Below are 27549 nucleotides of genomic sequence, written 5' to 3' on the forward strand. Positions count from 1 at the left end.
CGGGGGTCGAGGCGGCGGGGGCTTGGACGCCCCGGAACCGCCGCCAAAGCCGGGCGCGGGAGCCGAGACGGGGCCTTCTGAGGTCTCTGTCTTTCGATCCCGCCGCGTCTTGCACTGTCTCTACCTGGTGGGCTTCCTGGTGAGTACTGGGGACCCGGAGGGGCGTTCCCTGTCGGAGCCCCGAGCCCAGCCCCGGGGTTCTTGGCTCTGAGCCCGGGCGGCGCGGGTCGGGCTCCGGCGGCGATGGGAACCCGAGCGCTGCTGGAGCTGCGCACCGATCGAACCCCTCACACCTACCTGCCCGTGCTCCCCGCCGGGTATCCGCAGCCCCACCGCCAGGAGCTGCGACGGGCCAGCTGGGGTGGGCACTTCTGTCCTGTCCAATCCCTCCTCGGTGGTCGGGTCTCGCGGGTGGCTGTGCACCCGCGCTGCCGCAGGGCCAAACCGAGCTCGGTTTAGGTGTCTGGCAAGCTGGAACGTTTCAAAGTGCAGGCGGAGGTAAGGCATGCTTGTGACTTTGAACCAGCTGTTTCTGCAACGCGCCTTACAGGTGTGTGTGCGTGCGTGTATGTTTTGAAGCATTATTGTGACTTTGATACGCCGTTTCTGCGGTTGCTCGGTACAGGTGTGTGTGTGGAGGGGTGTGTGGGGGGGCGCTGGGGGAAGTGCGAAACATGGTGTGCTGCTGTTGCTGCCTTGCATCATACAGGTATGCGTTTGTGTGTGTGACATGTGTGTGCGCGCGCTTGCTTTCTGGTTTAATGCCCGCAGTGATGGTGCACTCTCCCTTGCAGAGTGGGAAACTGAAAAAAATGCCGAGTGCCTGACAGAGCAGGGCCACTTGCCCTTTCATTGCTTTAGGCATGGGATTTCTGAAAACCTTTTCTATCTGGGCATTGTGGATCTCCACGTCCTGCCATCCACAACACCTGAGGGAGGAATTCCCATCTTCTTGGCAAGCTAATTCTGATAGTTTCCCGGGCCATCACTGCCAGAACCCTAGACTCAACCTCCTCACTCCACTTTTCCCGTTGAGAACTAGTCACCCTGGTCATGTACAGAATTGAGACACAACACTACCAGGATTTCTTCCTTAACTGTCTTGCAGCAGGTTATCTTGCCAGTGGGAGTGGACCACAAAGTCCTGGAGCCTGGTAGAGCACCTTTCGAGCACCTTTCAGTTAGGCAGCTTTCGACCTTGTACAGGTGAGGACCATGTGCTATCCTGAAGTCCAGAGTGTCACTGATTGGGCTGCAGACCTCTGCAGAGCATGGACGGCAGTCTGGAAGTGGTCCTCTCATGCCTTCTTGGTGAAAAAGCCTGGAGTTTCCTTTTTTTTTTTTTTGGCTTTTTTGGGGCCCTTCCCCCCCAACAACTACCACCAACCAGGGAGATGCCCAGGGCTCTGCACTCAGTAATTAGTACTGGCAGTGCTTGGAGGATCATATGGGATGCTGGTGATCCAACATTTCAATCTGGATTGTCTGGGTGCGAGGCAAATACCCTACATCACTCTGCCCTAGAGACTCTGGCCCCAGAGCCTGGAGTTTTCTTGTTAACAAGATTCAGCATGTTCTTCCAGCACAGACAGTAGAATTGTAGTGACCCAGGGAGGCAGGCTTAAGGGGTCTCCACCTTCTCTTTACTTTACAGACCTCATCTCCGAGTCTCAGAGCCACTCCTGCAGATTCCTGTGCCCTTTCTGTTCTCTGTAGTTCAGCCTCAGGATGCAGCTGCTTCGTCCACTTTCCAGACTGGGACTCAGAACCAGTGAATATATGTGGTACTTTGTATTTGGAAAAGGAAGCAAGCAAGGTGGCAGCCACCTCATCTGTTTGGAGATACAGGCCCCAAGCTGCTCTCCCATCCGCAAGACACTGCCTTTCCTTCTGGTTCTGCCACAGGGAAGAGTGCTGGGATCAGGGTCTGGAAAAGCCAGGCAAGGGATCATCTGAATTTTGGGAGGAAACCACATGACCAAGAATCGAGAAGGTGTGGGTTTTATGATGATGCAAGTTCACTCATCTTTCACTTATGCAGATCTGAATATTCGGATAGTCAAAGTTTCTCATGAACTTTCTATGCATTATTTACATGGATGGCCAGGAGTGCAAGCCCAATGTGAAGCTTTAATAAATTGTTAAGGAGAGGGGCTGTAGCGATAGCACAGCGGGTAGGGTGTTTGCCTTGCATGTGGCCTACCTGGGTTCGATTTCCAGCATCCCTTATGGTCCCCTGCGCGCTGCCAGGGGTAATTCCTGAGTCAGGAGTAACCCCTGAGCATTGCCGGGTGTGACCCAAAAATTTAAAAAAAATTAAAAATAAAAAAAAATTGTTAAGGAGAATCTTAAGGTGTGTCATATCTTCAGGGGAAACATATGAGTTCCCAGGAGTAGTAGGGATTTTCTAAATGAAATATGTAAATTGTTAGAGTGTATGCTCCCTTGGGTATTCTTGAAGAATCTTTGTTAGGCAACATCTAAAGAATATTACACATAATATAGATATGATTTTTCAAGTATTTAGAGATAGACTTATGGGAAATGGTTATCCATCAGGAGAGGGAGCTAACACAATTTTAAAAGCCATTTCATTTGCCAGAATATTCTGTTTGAGCTGTCATCTATTCTTTCAGATTTTTTTAAGACTTTTTTTTTTTTTTGAATCACTGTGAGACAGACCCTTACAAAGCTGTTCATGATTAGGTTTCAGTCACACAGTGTTCCAACACCAATCCCTCCACCAGTGTACATTTTCTAGCACACCAGTGTCCCCAGTTTTACTCCCATCACCCCCACCCCTCCATTGGAGTCAGGCACCTCCCATAGAGGGAGGCACTTCTCTCTCTGTCTCTCTCTGTCCCCCCCCCTCTGTCTCTCTCTGTCTCTGTCTCTCCCTCTCACCCTCTGTCTCTCTCTCTCTGTCTCTCTCTCTCTGTCTCTCTCTCTCTGTCTCTCTCTCTCTCTGTCTCTCTCTCTCTCTCTCCCCTCCCCTCTCCACCTCCTTTTGGCATTGTGGTTTGTAATACAGATACTGAAAGATTATAAGATATATCAAAAAGTGGAATTATTATGTCATCAGGCAGCTCATTTCTTTCTTTTCTGAGAAAACTCCATACTGTTTTTGAGGTCCAATTAGAGGCACAGCGGCAATTTTGGGGTATCAGGAAGCCTGAAGGGGCCATCAGGCTGCTGATGCATTCACCTCACAGGTACAAGTTGACCTACTGGGTAGCACCATACCCTGCTTCTCTCCCCATTTTTTGACAGGGATTTTGGGTGGGGTGGTGTGGTGTGGATCTTTTGTGTGTTCTTTATATATCCTGCATATTAAACCATATCAACGGCCAAGATGCAGAGACTATAAAACCCAGCTCCCGGAGGAGAACAGCGCAGAGTCTCCTGCCCCCGCACCTGGCTGTCCTCACTGGGGCCCCTTGGAGGGGGGAGGGTTGAGTTTCTCTCCCCCACCCTGCCCCGAGCAGACCCCAGCAGCTGAGGACCTCCGGAGCCAGCCACGGCCATGCTGGGACCACTCTCCTCACGTCCGGACGGGCCTCATGCATGAAAGAACTGACGGAGGAACCCAGGCATGTGGGTCCCGGGGCTGAGGTCTCCAAGCCTACTCGGATTGGGACTGGGCCTTCTTCACCTAGACCCTCCATCTCCCAGTAGGTAGACGTCACACCCACCAGCTGCCGCCAGCGCCAGGTTGATCCCATCAACGGCCAAGACGCAGAGACTATAAAACCCAGCTCCCGGAAGCGCGCAGCCGCATTCACAGCCACTCGACATCTTATTATCTTATCTTTCCTTTGCAGAACCTGGCAGGCTACCAAAAGTATCCTGCCCGCATGGCAGAGTCTGGCAAACTTCCCGTGTCATATTCAATATGCCAAATACCAGTAACAATGATGGTTCTCATTCTCCTAATCCTGAAAGAGCATTGAAATGGCTCTTTTAAAATCTCAGGGTTAGGAAGAAGGAGAAGTTACTGGTGCCTGCTCGAGAAAATCGACGAACAACTGGATGATCGTGATCGTGATCCCTTTACCTACTTTTAACACTTAGTTCTTGTCCAGTGTGATCATTCCCAGCTATTATTATCATACTGGCCCCTTCTCTATTTTACCTATTTTACCTATCCTCCGCCTCACACACACTTGAGGTTGATTCCAACCACTGACCAGCCTTCCTAGTCTGTTTTCCCTGGCCGTGGATATTGGTCAATTTATTTATATCCCACAAGTGAATATAGTCATTCTTATCTGTCCCTCTCCTTCTGATTCATTTCACTCAGCATGATATTTTTCATATCCATCCATTTATAGGCAAATTTCATGACTTATATTTTTCCCTAACAGCTGCATTGTATTCTATTGGGTAGATGTAGTTTCTTTATCCATCTGCCTGTTCTCCAGGCACTCAGGTTGTTTTTAGATTCTAAAGCCAAATACCTTAACTGCTGTTTATAGCCGTTGGACAATCAATGTAGCAAGTCACCTTTTGTGTGCTTCCTGTTTGCTGCAACATTCTTCATAGTAATATTTATATTCACTGCATGGATTCTGTGTTGCTAAAACCCCTTAAGCAATGAATAATTGATAATGTTTTGTTGATTCTTACCTCAACAGAAAGGTCTAAGAAATCTTCATCTTTGTTCCTTATAGCTTCACAAGTAAAACCTCTGGTTTCATTAGTTAATGTTCCTGAAGTATCTCATGAACCCAAGTTAGGTCTGATGTGCTATTGTTATTTTCACCATCAATATTACCATTCTCTTTTTCCTGATCTCTTCTCTTTTTTGTTTTTTAATTTTTTAAATACATTTTGTTGGATCGCCATGAGATACAGTTACAAATTTTCATGATTACTTTTCATGATAGAGCACCCATCCCTTCACCAGGGCACATTTTCCACCACCATTGTTCCCAGTGTCCCTCCTGCCAACCCCTCCCCAACCCACCCCCCTGCCTCTGTGAATTTAGTAGGTAATTTTAAGAATTCATGGGCGTCCTGCTACATATAGTTGTCAAAAAGCTCATGGTACAGATGGAGGCAAATCTGGAGACTGTCACTAGGATTCCCACTGGCCCAGTGCCATCTCCCACCCAGTCAGGCGGTGGGCAGAGGAGTAGGGGATCTAGGCTGTCCGTGGGCTCAGCCAAGCCACCTCCGACCCAGGCACGCAGCCCACTTGTCGGCCACTCAGATTTTATTTTGTTTAGAAAGGAACTAATTATGATACTTTGGGCTCACTCTTGGCTAGAAAACTGAGGTATTAATAGTATAACGTCTTTTTAGTCCTCTCTCTCTCTCTCTCTCTCTCTCTCTCTCTCTCTCTCTCTCTCTTGGATCACACCTGGCGATCCTCAGGGATTACTCCTGGCTCTGCACTCAGGAATTATTCCTCGTGGTGCTCGGGGACCATTTGGGATGCTGTGCTCAAACCCAGGTTAGCTGCGAGCAAGGCAAATTCCCTACCTGCTGTGCTATCGCCCTGGACCCCATCTTTTTCTCTTGATAAGATTTTGTTTTATCAGCTTCATTCAGGAGATTTTTTTTCTTTAAAAGAGTTTATATATTTGTTTAGGGGGGTGGGTGGTCGTTATGCCACACCTGTTAGTGCTTAGGGCTTACTCTTGGCTCTGTGCTCAAGGCTCACTCCTAGTGGAGCTTGGGGAGACTATTTGTGCTGCCAGAGATAGAACTGGGACTTACCATGTGCCAGTTTGTTTAAAGATAATATGCTGTCTGCTTTCCTGAAAAATGTCCTTAACTTGAACATATTTTTAACTTTTCATTAATTTTTAGTAAGGGTTGTAAGTATGCTTTGAAAGTTTAAATATGCCCTTTAGGATGATTTCCTTGCGTTTCCAAGCATGTGACCTGTTGTTAACAGGGAAATGCACTTGAGGTGGGTAGTTTTAAAGAATGATTTAAAGTGGATTCTTCAAGAGTCGATTCTTCAAGACCTTTATAGTGAACAAGATCCTTTTAGAACAGAACTTCCTTGAAGGAAAGAACTCACAGGTGACTTCTATGGAAAAAGATGGTGTATCATCAGTTACTGCTTCTGAGCCCGTATTTTCACCATGACCGTTTACTGATCTCAAACTGTTGACATCAGTGTTTCTCACATTCTTTGTTGGGAATAACTATTTGAATAACAGATTAAGTATTGTTCTCCCATTCTTATGAAAAATAAGAATTTGATTATTAGCAAAGGTGGGGACAGGGAGTCTTGTTGACCAATTGAGCTTCCTTTTCTGAAAGATCATCAGAAACTGGTACACTTTGTCTTTTAATGTTTACATGATATACAGTGTCAGCAGGTCAATAGTACAAAGCTAACAGTACTCCCCCCCCATCCACCAAATAAACTTGGACCCAAAGAAATATTAATTAACCTTAAAATGGAAATAGTAAAGCCTAGCTCTAACAGGGTAACTTATCAGTTATTTGCAGTTGCAAGTAGATGTATGGTTTTCTAAACATGTAGCCATGGAGAGGGCCCATTGTAAAGCACATTTGGAAATTTGCCTTTTAAATTGTAATTTGCTAATGTATGTGGCTAGCAAGAGAAGCTAGCAGGAAAAAGTTGTGCCCTACAGAAGTTTTGTGCATGTTCTTTTTATGCATGTTAATAAGACTTATAGGAATATAGATAAAATAGAAAGATACTGTCTGCATTTATTCAGTGGTGGTAGGAGGGATTGGACCAACCCCAGTGGTGCTCAGAACTTATGTCTCCCAGGGATCACTCCTGGCAAGGCTTGGGGGAACATTTGGGGGTACTGTACTGAGGACCAAACCAGAATCTGCTGTATGTGAGACAGGTGCACGCTGTATCCAGCAACGATTTTAAAAATCAATTTATGATTTTAGAATCCCTACTTTGAACAGTTCCTGGTATCAGATTCTAATTTAAATTACTTGCTGTTTTGTCTTTGAGGATTTGTTTGGAGTGAGCATGGTAGTTCCTCTATTAAGCCTTCATCTAAGATCTCTTGGAGCAAGTCCAACGGTTGCAGGAATAGTAGGTGAGTGGTTAGTGCGTACCGTACATTTCCACAGTATTGGATTTTAATGCCCACTAGACTAAGTACCTGAAAACATGTTCTTATAGCTATTATCCAAGGGCAAATATAAAGAGGAATAAGGAAAATGTTCAGAATATTCTAAAGCATTACCTTGGAGCAAATGCCATCATTCATCTCTTCTTAGACCATCCCTGTTCAGAAAGAATTTAGGACTAGGGTTACTCCTGCCCTCTCGGCCACCAGACATGTCATCAGTGTTTGCTAAGCCTCTCCAGAGAGTGGTTTGTGTTGGTTAATGGAAATACTGCTTCCAGAGAGTTCTGTAAGCATCCAGAAAAACAGTTCACAGAGATCACACCACACAGAAAAGGGGTTGATTGGCCTGATCCTTGGCAGATAGATGACAAATAGTTGCCACAGCTTACTATTGCTCTGTGATTCTTCTCCCTGGTGGTACAAGATTTCCATGTGGAAGTTAGTGCTTTACCAAAAGGTAAGAAATACATTCAGGATTGTATTCATGAAGAAATGCAAGATAGTCTCTGATCATAGCCAAATTATGGAATTGTTTTGTGTATGATAATACTTGGTGACTTCTGGTTTGTGTCAAAATTTTTATCTCCCTTAAAAAGTGTGTTTGGTTCACCAGTGTTAAGAATCCACAGTGTGTGGGTGCTCATGAAGAATAAGAGAGATAAGATATGGGATAGGATAAGAATATGTAAAGCTTTGTCAGTTCTTTCTGAATTAAGATGTCAGAGCCACAAGATGTAGTTAAGATGAGGTCTTGAAAGAAGTTTGCTGGGATCAGTTTTCTACTCCCAATTTCCCTCTGTGCCACTCCACCATTGGGAACACCCCTCAGTTTTGAAGACCTTCTTTAAAAGTTGTATTACTAGGACTAGAGTGATAGTCCAGCAGGTTAGGTGCTTGCCTTGTATGAGGCTCACCAACATCACATAGGGTTCTCCAGATTTTACCAGGAGTGATCACTGAGCACAGAGCCAGAGGAGTAAGCCCTGAGGACCGCTGGGTATAGCTCACTTCCCCCCAAACCCCCCAAATCATATCACTTATACTTTCCTAACTAGATAAAAGAAGTGGTGCTGTTTGCTTTTTAAAAGGCTCTTTATTTCTCATGGTTTTGAGGTCTGATGTCATTTTTACTATGCTAAATGCCAACCAATGACCAAGACCTGGGTCTTGGTCAATGGTTGGCCGTTACCACAAAGGTGTGGGGGGTAAAGGGTAGTTAAGATAGAGGAGGGTCCATTATGACAGCGTTAATTGGAAATGATCACTCTGAACAAGAACTGGGAGTAGAAAGTAGATAAAGGGATATACATGATAACCTTTCATCATCTGGACTGCAAACCATAATGCCTAAAATGAGAGAGAAAGAGAGAGAGAGAGAGAGAGAGAGAGAGAGAGAGAGAGAGAGAGAGAGAGAGAGAGAAGAGAGAAGAGAAGGGGTGGGGGGTGGCTTAAAGGGGTGGGAGGGAAACTGGGAACACTGGTAATGGGCAAGTTACACTGTTACACTGCTGGATGAATGGGTGTTGGAACATTGTATGACTGAAACCCAATCATGAACAGCTTTGTAATGGTTTATCTCATGGTGATTCAAAAATTTTTTTTTTAATTTTCTGTCATGGATCTTGATGATTTTATTGTTTTTGTAGGCTCTTCCTATGGCATCTTACAACTGTTTTCAAGTACATTGGTGGTAAGTCATCATCTGTAAACATCTTGAACGCAAAACCTCTGGGTGCCATTTCTGATGCAGGTACACCAGGACTGTGCTGTCTGTCAGAGTGAATGTGCTGGTGCCTGGGGCTTGCAGCTTAGTTAGATGAAGAAGCATCGTTCCGTCCTCTTCCTTACTTGGCATCTGAAAAGAGAGGGGTTCAAGGAGATGAGTGGACTTGTACAGACGGGGTCTCCACACATTGGAATGGAAACCCACTGTGTCAGTTCTGCGTGTTCTTTCTATAAAACCCCATAGGAGTTTCTCAGAACTTGTGCATTTGGGGCTATGTGTCTCACTGATTTTAAAACTTACGCCAGAAGGCGCCATGTGGAGTAGCATCTGGTAAATCCATGGGAGGTAGAAAGACCCAGAGCAGTTGTTGTCACTCGAGACCACTCAGCCTTTACATTAAGAACCCCTAGTTCTCTGCCCCTCCTCTCCCCCTTACACTCCATAGTGACAACCAGGCCTGGAGTGGGCCTCAGTGGCCCCGGCCTCGAGCAGGCTAGGCCAGGCCCTGTGAGGTGCTCAGCTCAATGCTGTGAGGTGGCCAGGAATTGCTTATTGCCTCGGGGTCAGAAGCAGCAGCAGTGCTGGAATAACGCTGGATGCATGGGACAGTGATAATGGAGGACCTGAACTCAAGTTCATGGGCTGCCCTAAGGTGACTTGCCCTGGGCTGAGAAGCAGCAGATTCTTGTGAACAGGATTTGGACTGTCAGGAAACACTCCTGTTTGAGCTGGACACTCACTACTAAAATTCTTGGTCTGGGGTGTGTGTGTGTGTGTGTGTGTGTGTGTGTGTGTGTGTGTGTGTGTGTGTCCATGTTTGTAATATAAAGTGATCAGTTGAATCACAGTGAATTTTCACTATTCACATGCCTTTCTCCCACTGTTGTCTGACCTCCCAGACGATAAGGAATCAGGTTTGATTTGTTTATTTAACTCTGCTCCTTACCAGAGCATATAGGAACATCAGCGACAGACAGCATTGTCCTTATATGTCCTTGCCTTACATGCACCTGGCACTTAAGTAGCTTTTTTATGTGTAATTTTTTTTTGGGGGGGGTTACAGCCAGCAATGCACAGGGGTTACTCCTGGCTCTGCACTCAGGAACTAATCCTGGCGGTGCTCAGGGGACTATATGGGATCCTGGGAATCAAATCCAGGTCAGCTGCATGCAAGGCAAACGCCCTACCCGCTGTGCTATCACTCCAGCCCTATGAGTGAAGTTTTATTGTCAGTTATGACCCAATCTTTCTTTTCAGATAAATCCGTTCCTTTATTATGTTTGTGCTTACAAAGCACAGTTTGAATATCTTGTAGCTATCATTTAATGTGAGCCCTTCTTAGAAATCCATGAGATGAGGATATATAATTCAGTGTCTTTTTAACCAATGCTTTTATAAATACTCAAATTGTTATTTTTATTTTTTAAATTATTTAAAACAATCTTTATAAAGGAAAAGTTTTCTATGCCAATTTGGCCTATTAGTTAAATGTCTGTATTTTAGTTGAAATGATTAGCATTTATTCAGTACTGTTAAGCCCTGATCTGAACACCTTCACTGTCACTGTCCTGCCGTTGTTCATCGATTTGCTCGAGCGAGCCTTGTAACGTCTCCATTGTGACAATTGTTACTGTGTTTGGCACATTGAATACGTCACAGGTAGCTTGCCAAGCTCTGCCGTGGGGGCGAGATACTCTCGGCAGCTTGCCGGGCTCTCCGAGAGGGGCGGAGGAATCGAACTCGGGTCGGCCATGTTGGCTGCGAACAAGGCAGACGTCCTAATCGCTGTGCTATCGTTCCAGCCCCTGAACACCTTATTGTATTTAAACCTCACAATAATTAGTCACAGCCACTAAACCAAGTCTTTAAAGATGTTCTTTTGGAGGAGGTACATGGGTTGAGCCACACCAGCTAAGCTCAGGTCTTAATCCTGACTCTATGCTGAGATTACTCCTAGCTGTGCTTAAGGGACCTTATGGATGCCAGGGATCAAACCTGGCTCTTTCACGCACAAGGAAAGCTCTTGTCTGACCTTAAAGACTCATTTTACAAGGGACCAGCGAGATAGCACAGTGGGTAAGGTGCTTACTTTACACGTGGCTGACTTGGTTTGATCCCTGACACCCCTTATGGTCCCCTGATCGCACCACCAGTGACCCCTGAGCACAGAGCCAAGAATAAGTCCTGAGCACCACTGGCTTTGGTCTCAAAACCAGTAAACAAAGTCATTTAATGTAAGGCTCACATTGACAAGGGCTAAGAAGGAAAAAAGAACATCAGTGACAGAGAGCACTATCATTATTTCATTATTTCATAGCGAGGATAACTGAGGCAGAGGGAATTTAAGTATGTGCCTGTAGAGAAAGTGCCAAGTTGAATGCAAACAGCTTGGCCCAGGACCTAGAATTATCTCTGGATTATTAACTAGGATTATCTCTGCTCCGTGCTAACATAGGAGTCAGTTACTTCTCACCCAGATCTGAAGAGTAAGGAATTTCTGAAATCCTTTGCAATAAAAACCAAGGGAGAGGATTTATGACCTTTGTAGGAGAATAAAAGTATTTTGAGGATTCATTCCCCAGTATTACATAGAAGAATTTGATGTGAGTTTTTAACCTCAAGAGATTTATGGGTCTTTAAAGGAAAAAGAGCAATAAAAAATGGGGAAAGGATGTGAGTAAAGTTAGTTTTGGAAAGGAAAGAGAGGCAGGCAGGTCCAGATTGTGTGGCTGTGTAAGACTGAAGAAGGTCATAGAACGCTATTCTAGGGGTTGAAGTGGATAGCACAGCAGGTAGGGCATTTGCCTTGCACATGGCTGCCTTGTGTTCGATTCCCAGCATCCCATATGGTCCCACGAGCACTGCCAGGAGTAATTCCTGAATGCATGAGCCAGGAGTAACCCCTGTGCATCACCAGGTGTGACCCCCTCACCCCCCAAAAAAATCCACTCTCTTTGGAGTAGGGCAGGAGGGGTGCAGAACTGATCACCTCTGGCCAGACTTTGAGCTCAGGGACCAGTGGCTGTTCAAGGTGTCTCTGTCACTCAGTCCCTATACTTGTTCCCTCACACAGCAAATGCTTCATGGTTCCTACAGTAATTCACATTCACTCAGTGTGTAAACTGGGCCACTGTGAAGATGCTGGAGTGAAATGGGGCTTCTCAGTTCAGCTTGTCTTCACCTGCATGCAAAGGAGCCTTTCCAAAGCCCTACGAAGAAATAAAAAGCTGAACCCCAAGACTGCCAAGGGCTATTGATGGAGATAATAAAAAATGGGAAAAGGACATGAACACAGTCCTATGTGCTGCCTCTGTGCTGCTTCCCCATGATCAGCTCAACCTCTGGCATTGTGGGAGGGCCCTGAGTCTAGATGGATGGAAAACAGGATGCTGAGTGTGCCATGGTCCTCTCCCACCTCTGCCAGACTTTCTCAGATGCTCCTGCTGTAGCTTTTGGATTTCAAAATTTCAGCCTGCAAGGGAGATATTTTTTGGGCTACGTGTGTTGTTCTGGACTAATTTTTTTCTCTTACGTGGCAAGCTACCCGTGGCATATTTGATATGCCCTAAACAGTAACAATAACCTCCTTATTCCCCTGACCCTGAAAGAGCCTCCAATATGGCAATGTGGGGGATGACGAGTGAGGAGAGGCTGCTAAAATCTCAGGGCTGGAATGAATGGAGACGTTACTGGTGCCCGCTTGAGCAAATCGATGGACAAAGGGATACCAGTGATACAGTAATACAGTGATATGTGGGTTGTGGACCCCCTTATCTCTTGGGTCACAGAATTATACCTAGGGGTAGAAATCACATGTAGGGGCACAGTATGAGAAGGGGGCAGGTAGGTAACTGCTAGGACAGAGGTACACAGGAAAGAAACCAGGTAGATAGTGGCCCTGATCAGGAGAAGCTTGAGAAGCCCTGTTTAGCTTCATCAAGTGAGTTTATCATCACCACGAATGGCTTGGAAAGCCGAAGCTCCCATTTGGCTTCCCAGAGTGCTCTGTGACCTGGCACAGTAGGGCTGTATAACACGCATCCCTATTTCCTCTTACTTCTCCCCACTGACATACAACACCGGCATTCCCAGGTGCCTGCTAGCTTCTCCTCCTCTCGACCTCCACCTTCCTCTGCACCTGCTGCAGACCCACCACCCACTGGGCAAGCTTTGCCTTTCCGGTATTTCCACACTTCCCTCCTTGCGTCAAGAAATCTTCAAAGGGGGCCATGCCTAATAGTATGCTAAAGCTTCCCAGATGTGGGGTTTAAAACTTACAGACTGGGATGGACACTTCTCAAAAAATTAGAAATTAAGCTCCCATTTGACCCAGCAATACCACTTTTGGGAACATATCCCGGAGATGCAAAAATGTATAGTAGAAATGACATCTGCACTTATATGTTCATTGCAGCACTGTTTACAATAGCCAGAATCTGGAAAATAAAAACGCAAGTGCTCAAGAACAGATGACTGATTAAAGAAACTTCGATACATCTACACAATGGAATACTATGCAGCCATTAGAAAAGATGAAGTCCTGAAATTTGCATATAGGTGAATCAACATATGGAAAGTATCATGTTAAGTGAAATGAGTCAGAAAGAGAGGGACAGACATAGAAAGATTGCACTCATTTGTGGAATAAAAAGTAACAGAATGGTTGGTTTTAATACCCAAGAACAGTAGAGATAAGTACCAGGAGGATTACTCCACAGCTTAGAAGCTGGCCTCACATGCTGGGGGAAAAGGCAGCTCAGATAGAGAAGGGAACACCAAGTAAAGGGTGCTAAGAGGGCCCACTCAGAATGGGAGATGCGCACTGAAAGTAGACTATAGACGGAACATGATGGCCACTTAATACCTCTATTGCAAACCACAACACCCAAAAGGAGAGAGAGAGCAAAAGAGAAAGCCCTTCCAAAGAGGTGGGATGGGGTGGAGGGGATGGGGTGGGGGAGACGGGGTGGGGATGGTGAGAGGGATACTGGGACCATTGATGGTGGAAAATGGGCAGTGGTGGAGGGATGGGTACTCAACCATTGTATGACTGAAACGCAAGCATGAACGTTTTTAAGTCTGTAACTTTATCTTACTGTGATTCACTAATAAAAAATAAAAAAAATAAAACTTACAGACTGGTGTCAGAGAGACAATATAGGAGTTAAAGCTACCTTGGACACAGTGGAACTGATTTCATTCCACAAATGATCCCCCAAGTCCTACTAGGAATAAGCCCTGAACACCACCAGGTGTAATTCAATCCCTCCCACAAATCCCCTGCCCCCATAAAAATAAACAAACCAAACCTGGCAGATAAAATCTAAGGGTTGAAACCATAGAACTCCTAAAAGAAAAGTAGAGCAAAAGTTCTCTGACATGCGTCTATTAAAAACATGACACTTAAAGTTCAAGCAGAATTTTTAAAAGTTTATAAAAGACACTAGGTGAAATTAAAAGTTTTCTACAGAGTAGAAAAAACTGGGGGGGGGGGGGAGGAGTCTGTACATTAAATTTTGCAAATAAAAACTAAGTGAAAAAGGTAAAATTCTGTCGGCAGCCTCAGGAATGGGAGAAAATACTTGCAAATAATCATGTACCTGAATGGGGTTGGTGTCAATAATTTATAAGGGACTCATGCAACTCAACATCAGAAAAAGAATCTAGTTAAAATGAGTAATGAAGCCATATAGTGGCAGGTATGTAGAAAGGTTTTCAACATTATCATCATCAAGGAAACACTGATCAAGCTACAGTGGGCTATCACCACACATTTTTTTTTTTAAAATACTGTGATCAGAGAGTTGACAAGTTCAATGCTATCCAGTATTTAACCTAATACAGCTGTAAAGATAATGGACCCTGTGCTGTTGACGGGACCATGGATTGGTACAGACACTATGGACAGCAGTAAGGTAGTTTCAAACAATTTCTAATTGATCCCTTAATCTAGACATTTCTCTTCTGGGTATTCAACAAAAGGAAACAAAATTCCCATTTTTTTTTTATTAATTTTATTGAATCACCGTGAGATAGTTACAAGCTTTCATGTTTGGGTTACAATCACACAATGATCAAACACCCATCCCTCCAACAGTGCACATTCCCTACCACCAATATCCATGATATACTCCCCCTTTCCCAGCCTCCATGGCAGACAATTTCCCCCCATACTCTCTCTCTACTTTTTGGCATTGTTTTGCTATATAGCTACTGAGAGGCCATCATGTTTGGTCCTTTATCTACTTTCTGCACCCATCTGAAATTCCCATCTTGAGGAGATAGCTGCACCCCATGTTTGCAGCATTATAGAGACAGCCATAAAGTCCCTCAAAAGTTGAGTGCAGACAGTGGGGAGTGTATATGTCATCCATCCACGTCCAAAGCACTATGGGTAAAGGGTTTCTACCCAGCCATAAAGAGAATGAAATCAATATAATCGACCTTGGGTTCATTATGCTAAGTAAAGTTAAGTCGGAAAAAACAAATAGAATCTAAAGCAACCAACCAAACCATTCGTAGAATAAGAAATAAAGTTTGTGGTTTTCAGTGTCAGGGCGGAATGTTGTTGGGCGGGAATTGGGTGCCAACTAATGCTTATAATAAGAGAGAGTACAAAGAAGTTAAGGCACTTGCATAGAATATTGCAGACCCTGGTTCCACCCCTGACACTGATTCCCCAAGCATCACGAGGTGCCAGCCCACATACTTGGGCCCCTGCACTGAACTGCAGGCCCAGTGGGCTGAGGATGGTCAGGAGAGGCCCTGGCCCTAGGCCTGCCTCGGGTCCCTGTCCTGAAAAAAAAAATTTTTTTTACGTATATTATGTGTAACATGTCCATAGTTAATACTGAAATGTGGCTTATTGCAAAGATGCTTCAGAGAGCAGATATTAGCTATCATAAGGGCAAATCACTTTTAAAATTTCTTACTTTTTTGCATCTGACATGGTGAAGGATGTTGACTTACTGTGGCATTTTGCAGTACCAGAGTCAGTCACTGCTGAACCCCGGGAACTTTCACAGGGAAGTATGCCCACACTGAAAAGGGAAACAGTAGGGTGATAAGAGATCACAGAAATTCAAAGTGCAACAAGTGAGAAGTTATCTCAGTAAAATTAACTCAGCAAAATCTCTGATAAAAGCGATGGTCAGTGCAGGGGAACAGACACCCTGACAAAGGACAGCAGTTTATTATAGGGACCACCCTAGGCATGCTTGGATTCTTGGGGGCTGCAGGGCTGCCAGGACCATATCTACTGATGTTGATTGCACAGGACATGTGCTGGGGATTGTACTCACAGCCCCAAACAGGATGCTATGCATGTGATCTACTGTATTATTTGCTTGAGCCCCCCACAAGCACATTTATAGTGATATGTGTAAAATGGAAAAAGTAAGTTATGAAATAGAATGGACTATTTTGTTTAAAAAAATTCATGTAGATTTGGATATTATGGAAGTGATTTTTTTTGGTTTTATATTAAATATCTCACCAGTGTATGTGGATATTGCATAAAGTAATGAGAATGTTGATGAAAATGAGACTTTATGAGTTATGTCAGATCATCCTGGGTACTTTCTTTGGAATCTGAGGCTTTCTGTGGCTGGAAATAACCATGGGGTATTTCCCCACTCATTTATGGGAGCAGATATTCCCGCCATCTCCACCCCCACCTCCCACCCCCAGTATATGACATGACAGAATCGAGTGTCCAAGGCTTTCAGACCAAGTCCTCACACTCTGGACACTGCCACCCTGTGGTGTCAGGGTGTCAGAGGACCCAGTGTTTCTCTCTCTCTTCAGGGCTGCTGGAGTGACATGGCGGGGCGGCGGCAGTCCCTGCTGGTCTGCATTCTCTGCAGTGCCCTGGGCTACCTGACTCTCGCCGTCTCTACCAACATCTTCCTGTTTGCTCTCGCTCGAGTCCCTGTGGGTGAGTCTTTGCTCGGAGTGTCTGTGTGTGAACGAATCTAGTTACATGTCCCCCAGCAGAGCCTGTCCCTGCTGCCAGGCCTGTGTGAGCAGAGCTAGAGTGAGCCAGCACCGGAGCACTGGCAGCTGCCATGCGTGCTGCATGCTCAGAAGTGCCAGGCCTTGGACAGGATGGACCCAGAATCTTCCCATGTGTGTTTGCGGGGGGGGGGGGGGGGGCGGGGGACTGCACTGCAGCTGGGCCCTGTGTTGTCCCACTGACCCATCCATCAGGGAGAAGGAGCACTGAGCCCTCCCTCGGTGCCTTCAGAGTTCTGAGCTTCCCACTACTGAGTTTGCTTGCTGTGGGGTGGGGACATAGGAGCTAGTTTTGATGGCAGACTCACCCCGCTCTCTGGAAAAAGGCTGCTGGCCAGACTTTGACCCACATTCTGTTAAAGCTCTTAGTTTTATTGATCAACGCTGCAAAGGAACAAAATAAAGAACAAATCATTTGCCAATGAGCTCCTTTGGGAAGGCTGTACCATTTCTGTGATATACACAGTTGCTCTGGAAGTCTTTTGATTTTTGTCACTCCAAGATTCACCTTGCACCTTTTTCTCAACTTAAGAACCTGCACGGGTGGGGGCTGGAGAAGACTTAAGTGGCAGAGCACAGACTTGGCATGGGTCAGATCCAACTCCATCCTCACATGGCCCATGTGGCCCTGGGACAGGGGCCACTGTTACTCGGCTCAATGCTGAGCCAATACTACCAGCTGGTAGGCCAGCACTACCAGCTGAGCAAGTGCACCGCTGATGTTAGCACCTGCAAGCTCTTCTGGGGGCAGGGGAGACAAAACAAAACAGTAGAAAGTTTTTTAAAGAAATGAAACTTACCTACAGAAAAAAAAAAACACATTTAACAGAAAAAAGAGAGAATGCTTATTTTAAAAAGATGAAATGCTTAAGGCCATAGAGTTAGTACAGTGGGTAAGATGCTTGCCTACAACTAAACTGGGTTTGATTCTGAAACACCCCATATTCCCCTAGGCCCCACAGGAGCAATCTCTGAGTGCAGAGGCAGGAGTAAACCCTAAGGCAGTATCCTCACCTACGGTGGGTTCATTAAAAAATGGACAAAGTTGGAGGGGAGCTTTGCCATGCCCAGTTCTACGTGAAATGAGCCTAGCTCTGATTTGAACATGTCCCTTTTTGCCAACGAGGAGAGCTATAACCAGAAATCCTGTGCATGTGTGGAACTCCTGACACCACACTGTGTGGTAAAAGAAGGGCATCTGTGGCATTTTGCTGGGGCTTCTGTGGCATGGGAGAGTTACGGGTTCAAGTCCTGAATCGCCAAGATGTTTGTAAGACTCTAACGCCAGAACTGCAGAGAGTATGAAATCAGCTTCTCTCTGTCTGCTGGACCAGACCCTGGAAGGGAAGAGGCAGCAGGTCTGGGATGCCCGCACGGTCATATTCTCAACCCAGAATTGGTACTTTTCAAATTATCATCCGTTTCCAATATGACCTGACAGGAGTTGGCTTTTAGCCTGATCTTCTCTCCCAGTTAAGGAGAGGGTCCATTTACCTGATGTCAAGAGAGACTTGTTTTCCTCACAGGGAGTCTGGTTGTCAGGCCAGTGTCGTTCTGGTGTGGAGGAAGTAGGAAGTGGAAGCCAGGACCCAAGAGAGGGTTACGTCAGCAGAGTGACAAGCACAGCGATGCCCCCTTGAAGGAGATACTGGCAACCTCATGTCCCACCCCTGCTAGGAATAATTTGGGTATACCCAGCAGCAACGCGTACTGAGTTCCTTCTATAGACAGATCAGAGCATTGCACAGCCTTGGCTACCAGAATGCATCAGGGTAACCTGTGTATTGCTGCGCATTGATCTAACAGGTGAGTTATGGGTGCTGCAGATCAGTATATCACAGACATTGAAATGCAATCTCATTTTAAATGCTGTCACAGCCTTAGCTGACAGTGTCAACAATAATTGCAAAGGCCTCTTCCTAGTAGAAAAATTGGGTCTGGGAGATAATAGAGCAGGTGTTTGTTTGCATTCCATGCACCAGCCCTAGATTTGATCTCAGGTACTTTATATAGTCCCCAAGGCCCTGCAGGAGTGATCCCTGTGCACAGAGCCAGGAGTAAGCCCTGAGCACCACCAGGTGTGCCCTAACAAACCAAAAGAGAAAAGAAATGAAAATTAGTGTTGATTAGTCATGTCATCATAACTATGTTTCTCTCTATGGGCACATATCACTTTTATATATGTATGTATATACATTCGGGCTGGAGCGATAGCACAGAGGTAGGGCATTTGCCTTACAAGCGGCCAACATGGCCGACCAGAGTTCGATTCCTCCACCCCTCTCAGAGAGCCCGGCAAGCTACTGAGAATATCTCACCTGCACGGCAGAGCCTGGCAAGCTACCCGTGATGTATTCAATATGCCAAACACAGTAACAACAAGTCTCATGATGGAGACGTTACTTGGCCCGCTCGAGCAAATCGATGAACAACGGGAGAACCGTGATGTACATATCAGATGTACAAGAATATTTTCTTAACTGTTTTTAGCTCTGTCTTTGGCATTGTTTTCTGAGCCAGAGGCCAAGGAAAGTGACATGGAGTTGTGCACACTGCAAGCATGCAAAAGATATTTTGCAGGCCTGCTGGGAAGAATATCTAATAGAAGCTACTCTGGAAGCCAGAGCAGTAACACAGTGGACAGAACATTTCTTACATGCAGTTCATTTCGGTTTGGTTCCCCAGCACCCCATACAGTTTCCTGAACCCTGCCAGGAGTGATCCTTGAGCTCAGACCCAGGAGTAAGATGTGAGCAATCTGGGATGTTGCCTCAGTCTCCAAATCCCCACCCAAAATGCCACCCCAAATCACACTCAGGTCATAGAAAGGTCTGGAGACACTGGGACACGTGGGCAGGGCCAGCTGTGGGATATTCACTGGCAGGCATGGGGTGACTGGCTAGGAGGGAGGGGCTGCACCCAGGAACCCAGCCATTGTAGGCAGGCATTCGCAGGCTTCCAAGTTCCACACACAGTGGCCATCAGCAGCGTCTGTAGGAGAGTGAAAGTGCTAAAGCCTCTCAGCCTGGAAGTTGCTACAGGACATGCTGCTTGTCCCCTGGCAGGTATCTTCAAACACACCCTTTCCATTTCACGGGCTCTCCTCTCCGACCTGGTCTCCGAGCAGGAACGGCCAACAGTGATGGGACAGTTCAACACCGCCTCCAGCATGGGCTTCATCTTGGGCCCAGTGGTCGGGGGACACCTTACCGAATTAGACGGTGGATTCTACCTAACAGCCTTCATCTGTTTCTTCATCTTCCTACTCAATGCCGGTGAGTTAACATTGGATCATGACAAGATCATGGTATGTATTGAGCACATAGCTGGGTAGGGGCACTCTGGCAGTATGTAGGACCTGGGAACTTCCCCTGGTGACATCTGGCCAGGCACCAGAGCTGTACTGGGTGGTGCTCAGGGACATGCAGAGCCAGAGATTGAACTCTAGGCCTGTGTACACAAAGCTGGTGCTCTGGCCATTGGAGCTCTCTCCCTGGCCTGACTTTTGTCTTAATCTCCTGACAGTTTGTTAGAAACTGGAAGTTAGTTGTCTTGGTTGCAGGCTGACACAGATGCTTCACATCACACTAACATATGCATGTGTCTCAGAACTGCACTGAGGCAGCCATGCCCTCTCAGCCGTCCCGCATGCAGCTCCCACCACACTGGACTGCTGGTCAGAACAGACGATAGCAGAAATATAGCAGCACAAGAATGCAGGCCTGAGCCGCTCTGCCCTGGTGTCTCAAACTTAGCTGTGGCCAACATCTTACCTCTGAACATGCCTCTGGGTCTTTCACAGAATTCTGATTAAAATAGAAGGAATGGTCTGTATTTGATGAACAAAAGGAAAAGGGTCAAGTTGAAATAATAAAAATTATTATGGGAGGGGCTGAAGCAATAGTACAGCGTGCAGGGAGTTTGCCTTGCATACGGCCAACCCGGGTTCGATTCCCATATGGTCATCCCGAGTGCCACCAGGAGTAATTTCTGAGTGCAATGCCAGGAGTAACCCCTGTGCATCATCAGGTGTGACCAAAAAGGAAAAAAAAATGGGATCAAAGGATTAGTTTAGCATGGAAGGCAGTTGCATGAAGCTGACCCAGATTCTGTCCCCAACACTGCATTTGGTTCCCCGACACCTGTCAGAACTGAATCTAGAGTGCAGCGCCAGGAATAAGGCCTGTGAACTGCAGGGTGTGAACCCAAAGCAAATAGAAGTATTAAGATGATCATATTTCTTACTGTATTTGGCATTTAGCAATGTCATAGGAGGTACTACACCACTTGGGCTGGAGCGATAGCACAGCGGGTAGGGCGTTTGCCTTGCAAGCGGCCAACATGGCCAAATCGAGTTCAATTCCTCCGCCCCTCTTGGAATGTTTGGCAAGCTACTGAGAGTATCTCGCCCGCACAGCAAAGCCTGTCAATATACCCGTGAACTATTTGATATGCCAAACACAGTAACAACGAGTCTCACAATGGAGACGTTACTGGGCCCGCTCGAGCAAATCGATGAACAACGGGAGGACAACGCTACAATGCTACTACACCACTTATATGTAAAGTCCTTTATATCTGTCACAAGTCTTTGAGTTTTGTTACCCATTTTATTTTCTTTATGGGTCACACCTGGCGATGCACAGGGGTTACTCTTGGCTCCGCACTCAGGAATTAATTCCTGGTGGTGCTCAGGGGACCATATGGGATGCTGGGGATCAAACCCGGGTCAGCCACATGCAAGGCACTGTACTATACCCACTGTACTATAGCTCCAGCCCCTTGTTTTATTTTTTGAACTCTGGGGTAAGTTGGGGATGAACCCCCAGACCTCATCCGTGGGGGTTAGCCCTCTTACACTGAGCTGTATTCCTTGCCCTGCATTAACCCAGCTTGTAGATAAGCAAACAGTAGAGGTTGGCAGAGCAAAGTTTTAGCATTGGCGTCTCAGGATCAGACTCAGACTCCAGAATCCAAGCTAGGAACACAAAAATCTCAGCAGAAAAGACAAGAAAGTTCCCTTTCTCAACAAAGTAGAAGCTGAGGGAGAGAGGAGAAAGCACAAGGTATGTGTGCAGGGGAGAGCCCAGGGCACAGCCAGAGCTGCCCCCTCCGGTCGACTCTGCGCACGAATTCTACTTTGGGAGAGCAAGTTTCCCTGCCTTAGGCCCTGTGGCTGGGAGCTCTCGCTGCTGCAGGCATCCCTGGCCCAGGGCCTTTCACAGGCCACATACCAGTGTGGACTGCCTTGTGGGAGTGTGAAATGGAGTGCCACGCATCCACCATGTTCTTTATACCTAGGCTGACTTGGAAGGAGTCAAATCACATTCACCTACCTCCTCTTAGGGAAAAAAAAATATCTATATATAGATAGATAGATAGATAGATATAAATATATTTATTTATCGATTTTAGTCATCATGATTTGCAATTACTGCTAATGGTAGGATTTCCTGCATGCAACTTTCTAGCACCACACACCCCACCAGCATGCTCCACTCCCTAGTGTACCCTCATATCCTCCTGACTGGTAAGTGCAGTTCTCAGGCTCAGTTGTTTGTGGCTATTTGTTATTACCTTGCTATTTTCTTTGTAACCACATAGGAGACCACATAGGAGAGGTTGTTCTGTGTCTGTCCTTCTGACTCACTTCACTCAGCATGGTACTGTTCAGACCCATCCACATAGCAGCAAAATACATGTTTTTTTATGCTTATAGTCTAATATATTTAAAAATGCCTTAAGTATTTCATAGGGACTGCATTGAATATAGTGCTTTGGGTAGAATTTTCATTTTGACTGTAATTATACTTCCACTCAAGAATAGTGGGGCTGGAGAATACTTTGGGTAGGGTGCTTGCATTGCACACAGTAGACCCGGATTCAATTGGAGGCATCCCATTTGGTCCCTTGAGCACAGCCAGGAGTAACCCCTGAGCATTGTTGGGTGTGCCCTTCCACCCCTAAATAGGGAACATATTTCCATTTTCTTGTGCTTTCTTTTATTTCTTTAGTGGTGACCATTTATAATTCTCTTTTATGTCTTTCACTTCTTTTGTCCCAGGTTACTTATGTGTGTGTGTGTGTGTGTGTGTGTGTTTTGTAATTGTGAATGGGACTTTTGTTTTAATTTCTCTCTCTTCTATTTCTCTGTTTGCATATAGAAATGTCATGTATTGCGTGTTGCTTTTGTGTCCTGCCTTATTGATTGGCTATATTACATTGATTGTGTATATTAAACCATCCTTGCATCCCTGAGATGACACCCACTTGCTTATGGTCTTTTCAGTATATTGTTGTATTCTAGTTACTAATATTTTGTTGAAGATCTTTGCATCTATGTTCATCAGGAATAAAGGCTTACAGTTTCCTATTTAATGACTCTTATTTTGGTATCTACGCAAAGTTTACCTCAAAGAAACCCTTTGGGAGGATTTCTGTTCCTAAGACTCTCAAAGAGCCTGAAAGGGAATTGGAGTAGTTCTTCTTCAGAGGTTTGGAAAAACTCGTGAGCGCATCTGGGCCCGGCTTTTTTTTTTTCCTGGGGAGACTTTAGACTACCATTTTAATTTCTTTGAAAATAATTGGCCCACTTAGGTGCTCTTTTTTCTCTTGATTCAGACTTGGAAGGTTATAGGAGTTAAAAATTTCATTCATTTCTTCTAGTTTTTCCAGTTATACAGTATGTAGTTTTTAATAGTGATTCCCTGATGATCCTTTGAATTTCTGTGATATTCATTGTGAAGAAGTCTTTTCATTCATTTCTGATTCAGTTTATAGGAATCATCTTCCTTTCTTCTTTGTGAGTCTAAGCAATGGTTTGTCAGATGTGTTTATTCTTTCTGCCCCGAGTTTTATATTTCCTGCCTTCTTTTAGCTTGGGTCTTTCTCTAGCTGCTTAATCTGTGCTCTTAGGGCATTTATCTGTTTTTTTTTCTTAGTTCCTAATGAATCCTTGCATTGCTGTGAACTTTTGTCTTAACACCATGATTACTGTGTCCCACATATTCTGATAACTAGCATTATCATTCTTGTTTGTTTCCAGAGATTCATTTTCTCTCAGATTACTTCTTTTAAATCAGAAGAAAGGTTTTTGTTTTTGTTTTTTTAATATAATGTTTTTATTTTATAAAGTAATTCACAATACTTCATTACATTTAATATTCAAATACCAATCCCACCACTATTACACCATATTTTGGATGTTCCCGTCCTGAACCCCAATCCCTGCTCCAAAGCAAAACCAAAATAATATATTTTGTTTTGTTTATTATTTAAAAAAACGCTGAAAATGCTACAAAAAAATATCCTTAGAGGAAAGAGTGTGGAGATTGTTGTATTTCACTCAGGGACCATTAAGACCTTCTATAAGAGAACACTAACATGTTGTTAAAGGTTGAGCCTTGTGTGCTTTTTGTATATCTGTCTGTAAAAAATAATGTATATTTCCCTCTAAGATTAGTTGCCTCCTACTTTGAACCCTATCAGATGTGGTACGGTACTCCTGGAGCATGGGTAGGGTGTGTGGTTTGAAGTACCACATGGCTGTGAATGCTTTGCACACTCCAGGAATAGATTCACTCATGGGTGATGCTCGCCCAAGCGTGTGGAGAGTGGCCATGAGTATGGCGGTGGCTGAGTTCTGAAGGTTTTTGGCTGCTGGGACTGGGTCCCTTGGGGTAGGGAAGGATGGGGTCTCACCTGCCCCCGCCCCCACCTCTGGGGTGCCCTAGATTGACTCATCAGTGAGGCTTGCCTAAGCTTGTGGAGAGTGGCCGTGAACATGGCATTGGTTGAGTTCTAGAAATTTTCAGCTGCCAGAGCTGGCTCTGTTGGGGTGGGGAAAGGACCTCACCTGCCCTCCTCCGAGTTGTCCTGAATAAAACAGCCTGGCTCAGGGTCAGTGATATGAAACAGCCTAGCACAGGGTCAGTGGTATGGTTATGACATATCATTTTATGCTCTCTTCTGAGAGGTTTATATTGAGTCGAAGCAGCACTGTTGAGCCTCTAGTTCAAGTGGATCTTGTAAAGTGAAGAATTGAAAAATCCTCAGGGATGAGTTTGGAAGGAAGCTCCCAAATTCTAGGGAGCTTGAATTGGGTTTTAAGAAACTTTGGGGAGACAAGTTGACAAAAAAAGCTGTTGTACTTGGAGAGCTTGGGGTATATAAATTCACCATTAGGGCAGAGGTGGGTTCTGTGGGCAGGAAGTAGCTTGTGTGTAGGGGCACCTAGGGGCGGGTGGAGGGGCTGATTGCTGGCTTCTGACTTGCTGCTTTTAAGCATGTGGTGGTCCTGACCTCCCAGTCTGTGCTTTCTGAACAGTCATTGGTCTGTCTCTATTCTCACCTGTAAGCCAAGGCCCACTGACTCTGTCCCTGGCATTCTGTGGTTGGCATTCCACACGCAACAATTGCGCTATCACTGAATTGTCCATTTACTTCTCGGAACTACCTTTTAGGCTTGAATACCTGGAAGGAGGAGGAGGTTTCATGTAACTTGCTTTTAGATATCGGTTAACATTTGAAAAGTCCTCCATAAATATATAGTGTTTGGACAGATGAAGATGGAAGGGTTGGTGATTGAAAGATAATGGGATAGGCAGAGAATCAGAAAGCTAACAAATGAAAATAATTTAGACATAAAGCATAAATTCAGATATGAAATTATGGGATACAGAAAACCAACAGTAGCTCTTGGGCCGAGAGGGAGAAAAAGAACTGAATCTTGGTAGAGAATTTTTTTTAGGGTGAAGAGCATAGTGTGTAGAAATAGCTGAGCTGCCTTGGCTTGAATGCCAGCCTCACAGACTGGGGGGAAAAGGCAGCTCAGATAGAGAAAGGGATAAGTAAAGGGTGTTTGGAGCGCCTGCTCGGGATGGGAGATACCTGCTGAAAATAGACTATAGACTGAACATGATGGCCATTCAATTCTTGCATTGCAGACCACAACACCCTAAAGGAGAGAGAGAGTAAAAAGGAATGTGCCTGTGATAGAGGCAGAGGGTCGGGGGGAGGGGTGGGGAAGTCGGTTGGGGGGGGGGGGGGAATTGGAGGGATACTGGGAACATTGGTGGTAGAGAATGGGCACTGGTGGAGGGATGGGTGCTCGGTCATTGTATGACTGAAACATAAGTATGAAAGTTTGTAAGTCAGTAACTGTATTTCACAGTGATTCATTAAAATATTAAAACTTAAAAAAAAATAGAAGAATTAGCTGAGCTGTGGGAATGGTCAGAACTTGTGTTCAGAAGATGCAAGTCAGTTGATGCAGGACAGGTGGCAGGGAAATGAGATCTCCCTCACTAATCCTCCCTCTCCTCCTCAGGTCTCGTGTGGCTGATTCCCTGGAGTGAAGGGACACCAAGTGCTCCTCCAAGCCTACACCCAGACACAAAGCAGAGGCTGCAGAAAGAGACAGAGCCTTCCCGGGTGCCCACCCCTGGGGCTGCAGTGCTGGGAGACCCTGACCGGGTGCACGGGGTACCCGTGCTGCAGGCCCTGCAGGACGTCAGGGGCCTGCTCCTGCCCGGGATGTGGGAGCTGCTCACAGTGCGCCTGCTCCTGGCCATCTCAGTCATGCTCTACCACAGCAACTTCATCCTGGGTCTGCAGCAGCGCTTTGGCATGCGGCCCTGGGTGGCGGGCTACCTCATCAGTGGCAGTAGCATCTTGGGTGCCCTGGCAGGCCTGGCCGTGGGTCCCATCCTGCGACTGCACCACCACGATGCCCACGCGGCCCTACGCCATACCAGTGCCCTCACCAGCCTGGCGCTGCTGCTCCACACCGTGGCCCAGAGTCTGGGCTTGGTGCTGGCCGCCACCGCCCTGCTGGCTATATCCACCACCATTGGCAGGACCTGCCTCACCCACCTGCAGTTGAAGGCTGGAGGGCCCAGGACCGGAGGGACCCTGGTGGGCCTCGGGCAGTCAGTGACTGCCATGGGCCGCGTGGCCGCCCCACTCCTCTCGGGCCTGGCACAGGAACTCAGCCCATGCGGACCCCCAGGATTTGGGGCAGTGCTGGCCCTGGTGGCTCTGTGCATCATGGTGCGGAGTCAGCCTCAGGCCCGCAGCCACATTGGTGATGGACTAAAGGAAGAATAAAGTGAATTTCAGGCCACATGGTTAAAAGTGTGATCCGAGATAGAAAAGATCCAGGAGAAACTACCAAGGCCTCGAGGGGAAGATGATTTTCTTATGATGGTGAAATCAGAGCTGGTCCTCAAAAGCTTGTGCTCTTTTGTTAGGCTGGGCGAATGTCAGATGTCAGGTCCAGGTGCACCGAAGATACTCAAGGTTGGAGCAATGCAAGAGTCAACATCAGGGGCTGGAGTGATAGCACAGTGGGTAGGGCGTTTGCCTTGTATGTGGCTGACCCAGGTTCAATTCCCAGCATCCCATATGGTCCCCCGAGCACCACCAGGAGTAATTCCTGAGTGCAGGGCCAGGAGTAACCCCTGTGCATTGTCAGGTGTGACCCCAAAAGAAAAAAAGAGTCAGCATCAAACATTTACCTAGGTCTTCTCCCATCTCGACCACTGAGGTTGGGATTTCCAAGGGGGGCATAAGTTACAGGGGATGGGATAGGGACATGGGCATAGGCTGGGAGGACAAGGAATGAGCAAGAGGGAAGACATCCCCAGGCTTTCCCAACTATAAAAATGGTGAGGTGACATTCATTATAACTGGGGCAAAGGTCTCAGTTTCATACTGTATAAACAGATCAAG

The 27549-nt window shown here is 46.0% G+C and overlaps 1 protein-coding gene across 1 annotated transcript; it reads left to right on the plus strand.

Annotated features, from left to right (window-relative positions):
- The first annotated feature begins 6 nt into the window (after positions 1-6).
- MFSD9 (major facilitator superfamily domain containing 9) lies at positions 7-26998 on the plus strand. The gene is made up of 6 exons (XM_056125099.1): positions 7-139; positions 6956-7043; positions 8726-8769; positions 16612-16741; positions 19884-20093; positions 26147-26998. The coding sequence occupies exons 2-6, from the start codon at positions 6974-6976 to the stop codon at positions 26923-26925; spliced, it is 1233 nt and encodes a 410-aa protein (XP_055981074.1). The 5' UTR covers positions 7-139; positions 6956-6973; the 3' UTR covers positions 26926-26998.
- The last annotated feature ends 551 nt before the right edge of the window (positions 26999-27549 follow it).

The sequence above is a fragment of the Sorex fumeus genome, unplaced genomic scaffold (genome assembly GCF_029834395.1).
Source record: "Sorex fumeus unplaced genomic scaffold, SorFum_2.1 ptg000006l, whole genome shotgun sequence".
Lineage (NCBI taxonomy): Eukaryota > Metazoa > Chordata > Mammalia > Eulipotyphla > Soricidae > Sorex > Sorex fumeus.

Coding starts and splice junctions, on each gene's coding strand:
- MFSD9 (XM_056125099.1), top strand. CDS start 6,974: ATGGTAGTTCCTCTATTAAGCCTTCATCTAAGATCTCTTGGAGCAAGT. Junction 8,770..16,611: donor TGTTTTCAAGTACATTGGTG/GTAAGTCATCAT, acceptor CTCTCTCTTCAG/GGCTGCTGGAGTGACATGGC. Junction 16,742..19,883: donor TCTCGCTCGAGTCCCTGTGG/GTGAGTCTTTGC, acceptor GTCCCCTGGCAG/GTATCTTCAAACACACCCTT.